At 42.2% G+C, this 16804-nt stretch overlaps 1 protein-coding gene across 2 annotated transcripts in view; it reads right to left on the reverse strand.

The window, feature by feature from the left end:
- Positions 1 to 16804, reverse strand: part of GRM4 (glutamate metabotropic receptor 4) — a 411766-nt gene that overhangs the window by 126056 nt on the left and 268906 nt on the right. For both annotated transcript variants that reach the window (XM_063954853.1, XM_063954854.1), the window contains exon 7: positions 8858 to 9058. In XM_063954853.1, coding sequence (XP_063810923.1) covers positions 8858 to 9058 — 201 coding nt within the window. The remainder of the gene's footprint in view (positions 1 to 8857; positions 9059 to 16804) is intronic.

Genomic DNA, 16804 nt, shown 5'->3' on the forward strand with positions numbered 1-16804 from the left:
CCAGATAGTGGGCATGTCCAGCATCAAGGGGGAAGTTAAAAATAAATAAAATTACATATTATGAGCACATTATATGATACACCTTCAGAATTTAGGACACTATATTATTCTTTAGAAAGATATATTTTCTTGCTTATTACACCAACCGTATCCCAATCACTATTCACTCAATCTTATATGTCAGCCAAGCAGGCAGACAGAGCATACACTAGATCATCTGCAATCACAGGCTAAATGGCAAAGTAATTTTCATATATGCAAATTATTTTGCATCTTATTCATTATGTCTATAAAAAAGACCACATGTCCTCAAACAAAACAGGCCCCACAGGTGCGTCGGCCCACCGGGGATCTTCCCTGTAAGCCCTATGGCCAATCCGCCTCTGATGTCGACCATGTCAATGTCCACCAATAGTGGTCGACCTAATGACTGTCGACCATTCAAACGGATACCCTTTTTTGCATCTTTTGCCCAAAATCAAACACGTTGCAACTAGGATGCACCAGCAAGGGCATAGCTACTATAGGTTCAGGGAGTGCAGCTGCTATGGGGCCAAGAGCTGAGAGGGGCCCACCTTCCCTGTCATAGTTACATGTGTTGTAAAACAATTTCTACCATTGGGTGGTACATAGGGGCCCTTACAAACTTTTGCCTTTCATCCTACAATATATCTAGTTACACCCCTGGACCTGCTCATTCTACTGTGGTATGAAATGAACCGGAGGGCATTATAATGTTACATGTAGTAATATGAACTGAGGCACTGTAATGTGGCATATTATGAAGTGAAGGAACCATAGTGTGGAATAATATGAACTGGGGACCCTTTAATGTGGCATAATATGAACTGTATATAGTAAAGTGAATTAGGGGTACTGTATTGCACAATGTGACAAACTATGGTCTATAAAATAAACAAGGGCAGTTCTGTAAGGGATAACATTAACTAAGACACTACTATAGTTCAGCAAGTAAACTAGGGAACTATTATTATGGAGCATACAATGAACAATGCTGCAGAGAGGTGTCTCTCTAGAAGCACTGGGACAGGAGCCCTCCAAAATGTTGCTGTGGGGCCCACAAATTTCTGGCTACGCCCCTGTGCATCACATGACTCTGCTGAATCATTTGATATGCGACACCTGTATATCTGTGTGCAGCTGGGTCTCTTAATCTGCATACGAAGTGCTACTTTGGCTTTCTTGCATGTCAAATAACTTTATGTTTCACATACAGACACGTCAGTTGCACACATATACAGTATACAGGTGTCGCATATCAAACTAATCACAGTCTCCTGAGGTATCCGGACTCCAGGTCGACAACAAAAAGGTAGACACACCTTAGGTCGACGCCAATTGGTCGACACACCTTAGGTCGACATGGACAAAAGGTCGACATGGACAAAAGGTCGACAGGAACAAGGTCGACATGGAAAAAGGTCGACATGAGTTTTTCACAATTTTTTTTCTTTTTTGGAACCTTTTCATACTTAACGATCCACGTGGACTACGATTGGAACGGTAATCTGTGCCGAGCGAAGCGAAGGCACCATGCCCGAAGCATGGCGAGCGAAGCGAGCCATGCGAGGGGACGCGGTGCACTAATTGGGGTTCCCGGTCACTCTACGAAGAAAACGACACCAAAAAAACATAAAAAACTCATGTCGACCTTTTTCCATGTCGACCTTGTTCCTGTCGACCTTTTGTCCATGTCGACCTTTTACCACGTCGACCTAAGGTATGTCGACCAATTGGCGTTGACCTTTTTGTTGTCGACCTAGAGTCCCAGACCCGTCTCCTGATGCAACTTAGTCACACTGTGTTGTACCCAATGCTAGCAGAGGCATCTCCCGCTCCGTGGCATATTAAGGCTAGATGTCTGAGGACATAGCTGTACATCTACATCTGCTTTATAATTTGTGAGTCTATATATATAGTGTCAGACTGGGGCATGAAGGGCTCACCAGGGGAATGCAGTGATAGGGGCCCATGTTTAGGGGTGTGGCCAATCTCCAGGGTGGGGTGTGGCCAGCTTCCACAGAGGCTTGGCTAACCATTAGAGAGTGCATGATCTGAGCCCCCTTGATAAATATATATAGCAAATACTGCTAGTGCATATATGATAATGTTGCAGAGTAATAACATCAATGCACTGTAGAGAATACACCACAGTCCTGAACAGTATAAGGAAACAAGTGTATAATTCAAATTAACAGTCTGAAACCTGATTCCTCGAGTAGAAGGGACGCCCCCCAAACCCCCCACCCCACCCCCAGACAGTAGGGCCCACCTGTGGGCCAGTCCAACCCTGTGTATGTGTGTGTGTGTGTGTGTGTGTGTGTATGTATATATATATATATATATATATATATATAATTTTAGTAATATATATTAGTAATATTAGTAATAATATATATTAATAGTATAAGGTACATTTGATTTGTGCTCGGGTGTGCTCAACCAGGATTTTATATTCTAATCTAACACAATTTTATTTTATTATATATTTTTTTTATTGTTACATATTAATTAGCTATGTATTTAATTTTGATTAAGTGTATATACTGTGCATATATTATTGCATATATTGTTTATGTACAAATGTGTTCATATTTAATTAATTACTTTGTGCAACTACAGTACTAGCCCCAGTACAACTCTCTTTTTGGTGTGTTTCTATACGTAGATTGGGAGAAAATGGCAGTTTCCTCTTGCAGCAGAACGTAATGTAGAAGGTTTTTTTTACCTACTCTATTTATATTAATATTTTACTCAACACTGTGTACTTTTTTGTGGTGTTTGTCTAAAAATCATTATTTCTGCTCTGTCTCTTCTTTGTAACTAACTTTTTTGTTTGTTTTTAACTATTTATGCAATTCTGTCTGCCTTTCCTGCTTAACTGTCTGTGAATTTGTCTGACAGCCCTATTTATGTCTGTTTATGTATTCATCATATGGATTTATGTCTGTTCAGTTTATTTCCTTGTTTTTCTATGCATAACTGTGTATACCCTATGTATCTGTCATTATATATATTTTTCACTGCCATGGAATTACCAACAGTGCAGTCAGTTACTTGGGCCCAGATCATGAACTTGGCCCTTTCCACAACGTACAGTGCAGATTGTTTTTATGGGGCTGCATAGGCGTAAATACAAGAGACAATTGAAGGTGGTTGTCTCCGGGTTCCTGCCCTGAAGTGTGCATCTGACTTTCTTCACTGCTCTAAGTTCTGCCTTATGCGCCCCAGAGCCGGTCCTAACCAATATGATGCCCTAGGCAAGATTTTGACTGGTTCCCCGCCACTAGTTCCGCCTCTGTCCCTGCACCCCTTTCCCAGCACCTTCACCCCTCACCCATAGCAGTCCTCATTCTGGTGCTCCTACCCCCTATATTTTAAATAGGAACAGTGTGCACAGCTCAAAAAGGGTCATGTGCTTGCAGGGAAGGGGCATGGTCACACAATAGTACCCCCAATTCAAATTATTCCACACAGTAGTGCAACTTTATTCACATTTTATCATGCGATAGTGAACCTTATTCACATTACATCACACAGTAGTACCACTTTACCTTATATAAGTTACTCCTCACAATAGTGCCCCTCATTAACATTACATCACACTTAATTGCCCCTTATTCACATTAAACCACACCATATTGCTCTTTGTTCACATTAGACCACACAGTAGTTCCCTTTCTATACGTTACGCCACACAGTAGAGCACCATATAAACATAATGCCACACATTACTAATGCCTTTATACACATAATACCATACAGTAATGCCCCTTTCACATATGCTGCACATTATTAATGCCCTTATACACATAATAACACACATAGTGCCCCTTACACATATGCCGCACATTATTAGTGCACTTATATACATAATGACACACATAATGTCCCTTTCACACATGCTGCACATTATTAGTGCCCTTATACACATAATGACAGACATAGTGCCCCTTACACATATGTCACACATTATTAATGCATTTATACACATGACATACATAATGCCCCTTTCACATATGTGGCACATTATCAGTGCACTTACTGTATACACCTAATGACACACATAGTGCCCCTTACACATATGTGGCACAATATTAGTGTACTTATACACATAATGACACATACTGTATAGTGCCCCTTACACATATGCCGCAAATTATTAATGCATTTATACACATGACACACATGCCGCTTACACATATGCTGAACACTATTGCACAACTAACACACCCGCATGCAGCACTCACATAGCCGCTAACACTGTGACCTCTGCCTCTGCTTGGATACTGATCTGTCATCATACATCTTGCCTTAATACGCCATGCAGCAGGAGATGCCTGGCGTGAGTCAGCTGGCAGCTCTGCTAACGTCGGGTGCCTATGTTGACGAAAATGCGTCTTATTTGCATTACTATGTAGCTAGGCTGCACAAGCAGCTTTTCCTGATTAAAATATGTGGCATGCCTATATTCTGTGTGTGACTGTGGCTGTATCTGCATATGAATGCTACGTTACACTGATTTCCAGGAATACACTGTAACATAGCATTTCGTATGCAGATTCAGCCGCAGTCACACACAGAATATAGGTATGCCGTATATCATTTTAATCGGCAGAAGCTGCTTGTGCCCTTAGGCATACCAAATACCCTAGGCATTTGCCTAGTTTGCCTATGCCTGGCCCCAGAGCATGAATTAGCATGTGCCACGGTCTTCCGTCTCACAGGGCCCCCACCCTGTAGTCCATCCCCAGTACAGGGACTTATTTCCAGCAAGCAAACTGCACCAATGTATGTAAAGGAGCACAGGCTGGAGTGCATGGCCCCTCCCTCCTTTGTTGACTCTTCCCCCTTGCACATGCAGAACCTGCTGCCTTTGCCATCGCTGTTGGAGCAGCAAATAGCAAGAATGGAAGACGCTGATCAGCAGCAGCTTGTGTTTGTGTGCTGGAGTCTTATGACTTGTGGCCAGGAACAACATTAGAAATCACTATGCAGGAGAATGCTGTATCTATGACGTTTCTGCTCAAGTGAGTCAGAGAAAGAGGACGTGGGCCAGTGTAATTACTATTGATGGACAAATTACTGTGTTTCTAATATGTCAGGGGGCATTCCTGTCAATAGGCATGTTATTGTCAATATATGGGTGGCCCGGCAAGTTATTTTGAATATACATATAATTACCTATACATGTGGGCATTCCAACTAAGTAACATTATTATTATTATTATTATTATTATTACATTTTATTTATAAGGGCCACAAGTGTTTTGCAGCGCCGTACAAAGGACAGCACAGGAAAACAAAAATTAACATTACAGTAAATAAATAACAACAATAGAGTACAGGTAACAAAGAGCGCCACAATTCTCAAAACATAATACAGCTTAGTTGTAAGTAGCGAGGGAGTAATCACTGTACTACTTGGGGCTGGCGGCCATAGATAGAGATGAGACTTTACCAGCAGGAGAAAAAGCGGGTAAAGATGGTCGCTGAGTAGGAGAGGGCTGTGAGTGAAATGTGTCGAGAAGAGGGTTTTGACAACAAGACGAAAGAAAGCCTTGCTCTGAGGAGCTTACAATCTAGTAGGAAGTGGAGACAGACAAATGACATGAGGTGCAAGCAAGTGGGAGGTAGTAAAGCAAATTAGAGATGGTCAAGGCATGAGGCAGGGGGATAGAGGAGCAGCCTCATGACTACGTTATGCATCGGAAGGGTACGTTTTGATGAATAGGTGGGTTTTCAGTGCCCGTTTGAAGCTTTGCAAGTTCGGGGAGAGTCTAATGGAGTGGGGGAGCGCATTCCACTGAAGTGGTGCAGCACGGCAAAATCTTGAACTCGAGCATGGGAAGCAGTGACCAGGGTAAAGGAGAGGCACCGGTCATTGGCCGACCATAAGGGGCGGTAGGGAGTATGAAGGGAGAGGAGGTTGGAGATGGAGGGAGCAGTAGAATTAGAGATGGCCTTGTATGTGAGGGTAAGGAGTTTGAAGAGAATTCTGTAGGGGAATTGGAGCCAGTGCAGATTTTGTCGAAGGGGAGTGGCAGATGTGGACCGGCGGGAGAGGAAGATAAACCTAGCTGTGGAGTGGAGGACAGATTGGAGGGGAGCAAGATGGGAGCAAGTGAGGCCAGTGAGGAGAACGTTGCAGTAGTTGAGCCAAGAGATGAGTTTTGTTGCACTCTGGTGAGAGAAATGGCCTGATGTGACATGACTGGGCGTTACTATTGATGGATATATTGGTGAAAATTACATGTATCCATAGGCATTTACGTTTTCATCATTACTGATGGACATATAAACAAGCATTTCTAAGGTTCTCCATATAAGTGGGCATTACTACAGTTGGATATATATTATATGTGAGTATTACTATTGATTGGCATGTAACTGGACATTACTACTTATGGCACGTATTCCCAACCTCTGTCCTCAAGGCACACTAAAGCCAGGAGCACTCTTGACGACACATTGTGTGTATGCACTGTGCTGCTGACAATGCGTGCTCCCGCACTACATCCTCCGTTGGACCAGCATGCAGGGACGATGGGTGACATCACCAGTGTGGGCCATGCTGCTGAATGCAGCATGACCACCACTTCCCCACCTGTCGTCGCTCATCGCTGCCGGCATTGGCAAGTGTATATGCCGGGTCCCATCACTGACGACATTGAGCTGGGTACACATTGTTTAATGTGTACCCAGCTTAACAGTCCAGCTTTTAGTGATATCCATACTTGAGCACAAGTGAGTTCATTAGTACCCTCAGCTATGTTGATCATTTATGCTGAAGCTTGCACTGTTGGTGTGCCTTGAAGACCGAGGTTGGGAATGCCTGACTTACTGTATGCGTATACTAATCATCTTTCCTTTTCACAAGAATAGTACTGCCCACTGAAATACAGTAATCGGCATTTCATTGGACATTACAATTAATGGGATTATAAATTGACTTTACTATTGATGGAAATATATACGTGAGCCTTACTACAGATGGTCTTGTAGGAGGGCATCACTGAGCATTGCTACTGACAAGTGGAATTTGCTGCGCTATATAAGAAACTGTTAATAAATAAATATTACTACTGCCATATTAGAAGCATCTTACCACTGCTGAAAACTGTACTGTACACAGAGCTAGTGCTGGACTTATTAGTGCATATCATATTGCTGCTGTAATTTTCTCTCCTGCAGCAAAATATTTAGTCTTACTCTTGAAAATATAGACTATTGTGGAAACAAATATGTGATGTGGTTATTCCGACTATTCTGGCGGCATATGGGGCCTGATTCAGGGTCGGTTGGATTTTGCATAGCAGCTCCATCCTTGGAAGCAGCAGCGATGCTTACATCTGGTAATGCAGTATCTGGTATAAATGCCTGCTGCATGCATGTGTGATCCACTGCTGTGTCCAGGGATGCAGCTTTGTATCACTCCGGGACACCACTGGCTAGCTGGGAAACCCTAAGGTTATGCAGACCCACTGCAGGAGGCAGAGCCTGTCAGGACCATGAGCAGCCAGCCAGATGCCGCAAGGTTGCTGCCGCCTCCAGAGTCAGCAGCACTGCATTCAGGGATGGACAAACAATATTAGTTCCCTCAGCACACTGCATCCCACAACACTGATTGGTGCCCCTATGCCCCCTCCCCTATAGCACACTGTGTTGCTGCGCTTGAAGAAATAAAAATAAAAATGTTCCTTAATGACAAGGGATGCCCTATTATTATGTGCCCTGCCCCTATGACATACTGAATGGCATGTAGGCTGGTCTGAAAGCTACAGTATGTGGATGGATGGATGGATGGATGGATGGATGGATGGATGGATGGATGGATGGATGGGTGAATGTAGCAGAGACATGTGGGGTAGATTGAATGGTAGGAGGATGCCTATGTGAAATTTATAGTGGCATGTATAGAGGTTTAAATGGTATGTGAAGGCATGTGGGGGTGTTAGATTGTGCTCCAGACCACAGTTTGTCCCCTGGGAGAACCTGATAAGTAGTTTCCTTAATTAAGTTATAGAAGGACTGCAAACAAAAAGGGGGCATTTGGATGCACCTAGCATAATTATTATTCAAAGCTACTTCCATTGACCACATAAGTTACCATTTGTCTATCAAACACATCATAATAGAGTAATTTCAACAAGACCCTAATTTCAACAAGACCCTTCATAGTTCAAAAGTCTTCTTGGCTTATATTCCACTTTCCACTTCAATTCATGCAGGAAACGCACCAGCAGTACACAAAGTCAGAAAGAAATAATCTCAATATCAGCCTTTGGGTGCCCAGAGGAATTATTGTTCATTGTTACGGCTATTTATGTCAGCATTTGCTTTATGGTAATTTTCTGGGTTTTGTGGTTGCCAACAAAATTTTTTTGTTCCGTTATGCCTACCCAGTCACGTTAACATGCATTTCAACGAGTGTGCCAAGGTGACCTTTACAAAAGTGTTATGTGTATGCGCTGTCCTTGAGTAGGTCTGTGTGGATCCCAGGGATCTCCCCAAGTCAACCCCTGGTGGAAGATTGCCCTAACCACAATTTCTTATGATGAGAGAAGATTTGGGCAGAGGCACTGCGTCACTGGGAAGAAGGAAGTAAGCGAGAACACACTGTACATAACAGCAACACCCTTTCCTGAGACGAGAAAAGGCGTGTTACATGCAGATAAAAACAAACCCAGTCCCACAAATTAGCACTTTAGAACATGAACAACATTGCTGGCAGAATATAACATCAGTCATTTTCCAGAATTACTACAAGGATTAACATTAGATTAAGAAACAATTTTAGATATATGTTTTTGTAGCAATCTTATGCTTGTCTTACCTGTAAAGTTAACACTACGAATGTATTTCAGTAGTTCTGCTCCATCAACTGGGTCCATGCGACTGCAGAGTCCAACACTGCCAGGACACACAGCTTTGTGCATATTGTGAAGAGCATGGGCCATGGAATATACAGCATCTATAACAAACTGTACCTTGCCCTCTTGTTCATATGTGGACCCTACACCAATCCGCTCCTGATCTATGTTAAAGTGAAAAAGACAGAAATATTCACTGTAAACATTAGTCCAAAATGAAATGCTGTGTCTATACATCTGCTACCTTAAAAACATTTGCTAAACTGCAATGACCTTGTATATATCAGCACTTCTCATGAACAATGACGTAATGCAGAATGGTATTCCTGAAACTGGTGTAATGTGCAGCAGAGGTACAAATATAAAAGGTAACATTGGATCCCAAAATTGTGTGTTGGGCAATGTGACATCAGCTAAACATATGTTTTTACCCTTGCACAGGCTCAGTGTGCTGACACACTGGATCCGCAGAGCATATAGGGAAGAAAGGGGCAGTGCTGGAGGATGAGGAACACAAATCTGACCCCACCGGCCAGAGCCCGGAACATACATAGGCAACGGATATTCCCCAAAGGTGACTGGCTTAAGCCCATGAATGACTCTTTCTACTAAAAATGACTTAACTTGAAAAATAGTGACTGGGGACTATTATTGATTATTGTCAGCGTGGCATATTGGATGTATGTGGAGGCACCTGGGGAGTTTAGAATGGCATGTAGGCAGGTCTGAAAGCTACAGTATGTGGATGGATGGGTGAATGTAACAGAGACATGTGGGGTGGATTGAATGGTAGGAGGACGCCTATGTGAAATTTATAGTGGCATGTAGAGAGATTTAAATGGTATGTGAAGGCATGTGGGGATGTTAGATTGGCATGTGGGTGGTATGAGGTGCATACTTGGCATGAGAGTGGTATGAGAGGCATATTTGGTGGTATGAGGGGCATGTGAGGCGGTCTGAGTGGTGTGTGGGGAGGTCATAGTGGTATGTGATGTCATCTGAATAGTATGTGGTGGCATGTGGGGATATTAGAGTAACATTTGGGATGTCTGGGCGGCATGTGCAGGCATGAAAGGTCAGAATAGCATGTGCTTTGGTAGATATTGTTTTCTTTATTATAGATTTCTATATTATTATATATTCCATTTTTAACATTTACATCACTTTGCCAAAAAAAGAATTCCAATCCACCTACATAATATGGCAGGTAAGTGATTATGAAGCTGAATTTGTGAAGGGCAGTCTTTGAAGTGGGATGGACATCAGGCTGGTATAATGGACATGGTGACATTTTGCTGTGTGCAGTGTACTTGGGCCTGCCTGCTATATACCATATGTACATGTTTTTTTTAATCATGTCTTGTTATATATGAGCATGACAGTATTCAAGTACAATTTCCAAAACAACAGTCAACTGAATAAAAAGCAGCAGTGAGTCACACAGCACTCTTCTCCTGCACCACAGAGTACATGACACCTGCAAAATTCTACGCATGTCAGCAAGTTGTAGATTTCTAAAGCTTTAGATAGTAATTAACTGATTTGATGAAACAACAACACAGTGATATTATTATTATTATTATTATTAATAATATTTATTTATTTAGCGGTTTTCAAAGCAGATTTTACATTTACAGTAACAAAAAAAACCCAAAATGATCTAGAAGACAAGCATTTTAGGCACACTACAGTAGTTAATACAAGATACTGTACCCACAGTATCATCAGTTCCACAGGCAGTTCATCCCACACGCATAAAAATACCAGGTAAGACATCCATCTTGCGCTCCCTATATAGGTTATGCTGGGTGGAATATGAAATCTAAGTTGAAATGACTACATTTCAGGGAGATGCAATGTATTAGATACAACATACCAACAGCAGGATATCCAGAGAATCATCAGGTTTTTATTTATCCTATCCATAAAAATGATGGCAGAGCCGGGTGCTTCATATCCTTAGGCCCAACCCCTTCACAGCAACATGCCTATAAGGATGGGGCCATGGGGAGGAGGCAGGACCCATTTGATGCTATTCTATTCACACCATATTAACCCTGCCCCCTCCCTATGGACCAGCTATCCCTGGCATTATCCTCCACATCCTCCCACTTCACTAGGAATGGGCGAGATGTGGAAGAACCGCCCACTGTACTGGGGTTCTGTCAGTTGCAGGAGACTAGGTAAGTATGAATTAATGCATATGTTATAAACAAAAACTATTATTTAAAGTATATATATACTTTCATCTATTTACCGTGGTGTGTTTTTCCACAGACAAGAAAAATCTTTTTACGGCAAAAGAGTATATTTTTTTAGCACACCATATCACAGTAATAAAAAAATATTTTTGCCACAATTCAATTAACTTGTCAGCAATACTGGTCAGCTGCTGAGATAATCTAACTGCCAGTGTCCATCCACTCCAATGCTGCTGAGATAACCTATCTGCCAGTGTTCATCCACTCCAATGCTGCTGAGATAACCTATCTGCCAGTGTTCATCCACTCCAGTGCTGGTGAGCTGACCTATCTGCCAATGTTCATCCACTCCAGTGCTGTTGAGATAACCTATCTGCCAGTGTTCATCCACTCCAGTGCTGGTGAGCTGACCTATCTGCCAATGTTCATCCACTCCAATGCTGCTGAGATAACCTATCTGCCAGTGTTCATCCACTCCAGTGCTGGTGAGCTGACCTATCTGCCAATGTTCATCCACTCCAGTGCTGTTGAGCTGACTTATTTGTCCAGTGTCCATCCACTCCAGTGCTGCTAAGCTGACCTATCTGCCAGTGTTCATCCACTCCAGTGCTGCTGAACTGACCTATCTGTCCTGTGTCCATCCACTCAAGTGCTGGTGAGCTGACCTATCTGCCAGTGTTCATCCACTCCAGTGCTGTTGAGCTGACTTATCTGTCCAGTGTCCATCCACTCCAGTACTGCTGAGATAACCTATCTGCCAGTGTCCATCCACTCCAGTGCTGTTGAGCTGACTTATCTGTCCAGTGTCCATCCACTCCAGTGCTGCTGAGATAACCTATCTGCCAGTGTCCATCCACTCCAGTGCTGCTGATTTATCTGTCCAGTGTCCATCCACTCAACTGCTAAACTGACCTATCTGTCCACTTCGGTTCCCTCAGGCTCCTCAGTGTTGTTAATATGGGCCGAGCTACATTATAGTACAGGCAGTTAGAAAATCATTGTTTATTATTTTTTATAGTACAGGGCCTTAGTTACATCTATTTTCTAAGTGTGTTACACTGGTGCTGCACTTGCAGGCCATACCCCACTGTGTTCACATAAAAAAATATAAGCACTGTGACTCTGCAGGCTGTACCCCACTGTGTTCACATAAATATAAGCATTGTGACTACATAGTGTGAGTTGTCATTTGTGAAAAAAGTTTAGAGTTATAAAAATAATAGCAAAAAAGTTACAAAAGTAACAACTTATGTGTCTTGTACCCCACTGTGTTCACATAATATATAAGTACTGTGAGTTTTGTCATTTGTGAAAAAAGTTAAATAAATACTATAATTTATTTATGTTGCATAATTGGTGTGTGGTGTAGGTGCCGCACTCCACTGCGTTCACATAGCATATAAGTAAAGTGAGTCAGCAGGCCATACCCCACTGCGTTCATAAAACATATACAGATGTAGCAAAGCTCATCTTACTGTGATGCGCAAAGATGAGCATGGCTACATCTGTAAATACTGTGACTCTGCAGTGAGTGGTGATTTAAAAAAAAAGTTCAAGAAAATAAATAATACTATTATAATGTAAATGTTTTTGTACAACGTGTATGTGTTCATTGATATGGATCACGATGGTCAGTCGAGAGAAGAGCAGCAACAGCAGCAATCAAATACTAGCACTGCAGCTGCTGCCAGTCATGACAGTAAAACATCTACTAAAGGTGGTCAACGGTGCAAAATGTTTAGGAAAGAGAACCTGAAGTTGACAATTTTTTTACAATATTAAATACAGAAGTAGAGGTGTCGCCTTAAATAGCGACAAATAAAAAAAAAAGAACAATAAGGCTCAAACTGTGTGTCCACAAATCCCTTAGGAAAGTCTAGGGGTGTCCACAGTAGCTATGTGTGAGTCTGACATATCTCATACTGTCCTCATAGAGAAGCCTCTTTCACCTCCTTCCACCATTTCTGCACCATCTGCACATGTGGAGAGTTGTATCAACTTCATGTTTTGTATTTTTTAAAACAAAATTGATAAAAAACTTCTAAATCACATAATTTGGGCCTTTTTTGTTCCTAAAGTATTGTTAACCTCAATAACATTCATATCCAGTAATTTTCAGTCAATTTTGACCTACCTCACAACTCATAATATTGTTTTCACCAATATTGTGCAAAGACTGTAGCGAACTGGCTGGTTACTAAGTAACACAAACACACAGCAGTGGCAAAAAAAGAAAAGTGGTGCAAGATGGAATTGTAGGAGGAGTTTCCTAGATGGTTAACATCCCTACCTCTACTGTGGAATTACAAATGCTACAGATGGCAAGACAAGTGTTTTCAGGATTTGGGTGACCATAATTCCATACATAAGAGGTGACTTTTTTGGTCTTATGCCCAGTCATGACAATGGCCTTCTTCTTATCAAAGGCAAGAACTGCTTCCACTGGTGCCTGACTAACACAAACAACATCCTCATCATCAACATCCTCATTAGTGCTGGCATCCTCTAAACAAATATCCCCCTCATCCTGTTGCACTTCCACAGTGGCATCCTCAAGTTCTATGTCACCAGCTATACTTGTGCTGCTCATCCCCTCATTTGCAGAGGGAGCAGAAATGGTGTAAGGAGGCTTTTCTATGAGTACAGTATCAGAAAGGTCAGGCTCACACATGTAAACACTTAGACTCTCCTCAGGGATTTGTGACATTTCTGAAAACACAGTTTGTTCTACTGCCTTGGTGTTTTTTTACAGCGCTGATTTTCTGGTTTTCATTTTTTTGACACATCTTCTGGACTCTGAGGGGTAGATTTATTAAGATGGGAGTTCTGTTTAAGATGGGATGTTGCCCATAGCAACCAATCAGATTCCAGGTATTATCTTCTAAAAGGTGCTAGATAAATGAGGAGTAGAATCTGATTGGTTGCTATGGGCAACAGCCCATCTTAAATAGAACACCCATCTTAGTAAATGTACCCCTGAGTGAGAAGGTCTTGCATTGTCAGGAGGCAAAAGAAGATGACTCACTGACAGTTGTAGAACCATAATTCAGAAATAAAGGCCAAGGCCTAAGCTTTTCCTTGACTGTGTTTTGTGAATGGCATTTTGGCAATTTTATGTTTTTCTGCAGTAAACTTTCCCTTTATTAGAGGTGGAGGGGTTTTCTTTAGCAATGTAAAATATTGTTGTTTTTTTATTTCAGATGCCCTGACTTAAACTCCCTATGCCCTTGAGCATTATCAATAGTAGGTGACGTTGAAGGTCTTTTATCATCATGACTGGTTTCAGCAGCTGCAGTGCTAGCACTTGGTTGCTGCTCATGTTCTTGTCTCGACTGATCCAAATCCATATCAATGAACACACAGAAGTTGTACAATTTTTTTTTACAAATGAGAAATTACACTGCACAGTCACAATGCTTATAATTATGTGGATGCAGTGGCGTACAGCACCTACAGCACACATGAGTTGTAAAAAAACAAAAACAGTTTTTGAAAACTTTTCACAAATAACATTTCACACTGCGGATTCAATGTGCTGATATTTATGTGAACGGTGTGGGGTACAGCACCAACAGCACACATAAGTTGTAAAAAAAATCATTCATAAGCCTCAAGAATAGAAATGCCAGATTTTTCTTAAAAGCCAGCCTATTTCTGAAACAGCACCCATAGTTGGACACAATTGCTGCATTCACATGCATGGCCACCTCCTAAGGGTCTGCGCATATGCATCGGTTGTAGTGTGCATGTGCGCCCCTTTACTATGCTATTGCATCCCGGAATGATGTGATCGCACAGTGACTGGCAGGCGATGTGTGTCTGAGGGTGATGATGCAGCATTGAGGACGAGAAGCGCAGGTCTCCAAAAAAATGGCTGCTGCGCCATTTTTCCGGAGACCTGCGCATGCCCTGTAGACACTGGCACTGTGCCAGAATCTCTAGTGCTCAGAGCGCTAACAGCGGAGCTGCCGGCTACGGGGCCAACACACTGAGACTGCACACAGGTCCCCTTCTCTCTAGATACGCCCCTGACAGTCACTAGTGTTTATTAATGATGTGACAGAAGAAAGAACAGCCGCATAAATTCTTAAGTGTAGCGGTACATACTGTCTGCTCAGATTCAGCTATATTCAGCAAAGCAGATTGGACGGCAATTCACAGTACAGATAGACAATAATCGAAAACATACTTTGAAAGCAACACAGTCGTTTTTGTAAGGCAAAGAAGTTGAATATTCTGCAATGAGTGAGTCAATCACCTGATCGAGCATGCATTTCACTTGTTGAAGACAAAGCTAAAGGTAGAAAGACCCATAAACAAACAAAAATTGCAGACAGCTGCAGTAACGGCCTACCAAAGCATAAAAAAGGAGGAAACCCAGATTTTAGTGATGACTATGGGTTCTAGTCTTCAGGCAGTCATTGCCTGCAGAGAATTCTCAAAAAAAAAAAGTATTAAAAATTTAAATTTTATTTCTATTTATGTTAATTTGTCCATGTGTATAAAAATGGTTACAATTCATAATCTTTTCATACAATATTTTTGTTTAACCCATTGAATTAAAGCTAAAAGTGCACTTCAGTTGTTTAAATTTAAATCCATTGTGGTGGCGTACAGATCCCAAATAAAGAAATTGTGTCAGTGTCCAAAAACATATTGACTTGATTGATGGGGCATGTGTCCTGCAGTTGTTGGATGAATAATCCCTGCAGGACATACAGTGCATCCGGAAAGTATTCACAGCGCTTCACTTTTTCCACATTTTGCTATGTAACAGCCTTATTCCAAAATGGAATAACTTCCTTTTTTTTCCCCTCAAAATTCTACACATAATACCCCATAATGACGTGAAAAAAGTTTTTTTGAGATTTTTGCAAATTTATTAAAAATAAAAAACTAAGAAATCACATGTACTTTATATAAGTATTCACAACCTTTGCTACGAAGCTCAAAATTGAGCTCAGATGTATCCTGTTTCCACTGATCATCCTTGAGATGTTCCTACAGCTTAATTGGAGTCCACCTGTGGTCAGGGCCGGATAAACAATGGGGCGGATGGAGCTGCAGCTCCAGGTTCGCCATCAAAATAGGCCCACAACATCTGCTGGGCTGCTGTGGACAGGAAAAATAAATTCTTGCTACAGCAGCATGCCAGTGGTCCTCTGAGGTCCCGTCCCAGATCACTCCCCCCAGAACGGTTATTTGCATGCCATAATGTGTCTTCACCTCATAGTTATGCTGCTGCCTCCCCGTGGGATGGACCAGGCCAGTTTCCGCAATCCGGTTAGCAGGCACTTCCGGGTGGCAGTAGCCGGGAGCAGCGCACACCTGCATCCTGCAAACTGGCCATTCAGTGCACTGTGACCAGCACAATTGCTGTTGGGAGCGGCCGTGTGTGTGTGTGTGTGTGTGTGTGTGTGTGTGTGTGTGTGTGTGTGTGTGTGTGTGTGTTAGGGGTCCCAGCTGCTGTGACCAAGAACTAGAGATGTGTGGGTTCGGTTCCCTGTGAACCAAACCCTACCGGACTCACTACCCGAGCCCGGATCCAAGTCAGACTCGAGTTTTCAGAACGAGGCAAAACGTCATCATCCCGCTGTCGGATTCTTGCTGGGTTTGGATTCCATATACGGAGCCGCGTGTCGTCACAATTTTCACTCCGGCATTGGAAAGTGTAGCGAGAAGACGTGTCTCCATCCTTAGTGTCCTGCA

The sequence above is a fragment of the Pseudophryne corroboree genome, chromosome 2 (genome assembly GCF_028390025.1).
Source record: "Pseudophryne corroboree isolate aPseCor3 chromosome 2, aPseCor3.hap2, whole genome shotgun sequence".
In the NCBI taxonomy this organism is placed as follows: domain Eukaryota; kingdom Metazoa; phylum Chordata; class Amphibia; order Anura; family Myobatrachidae; genus Pseudophryne; species Pseudophryne corroboree.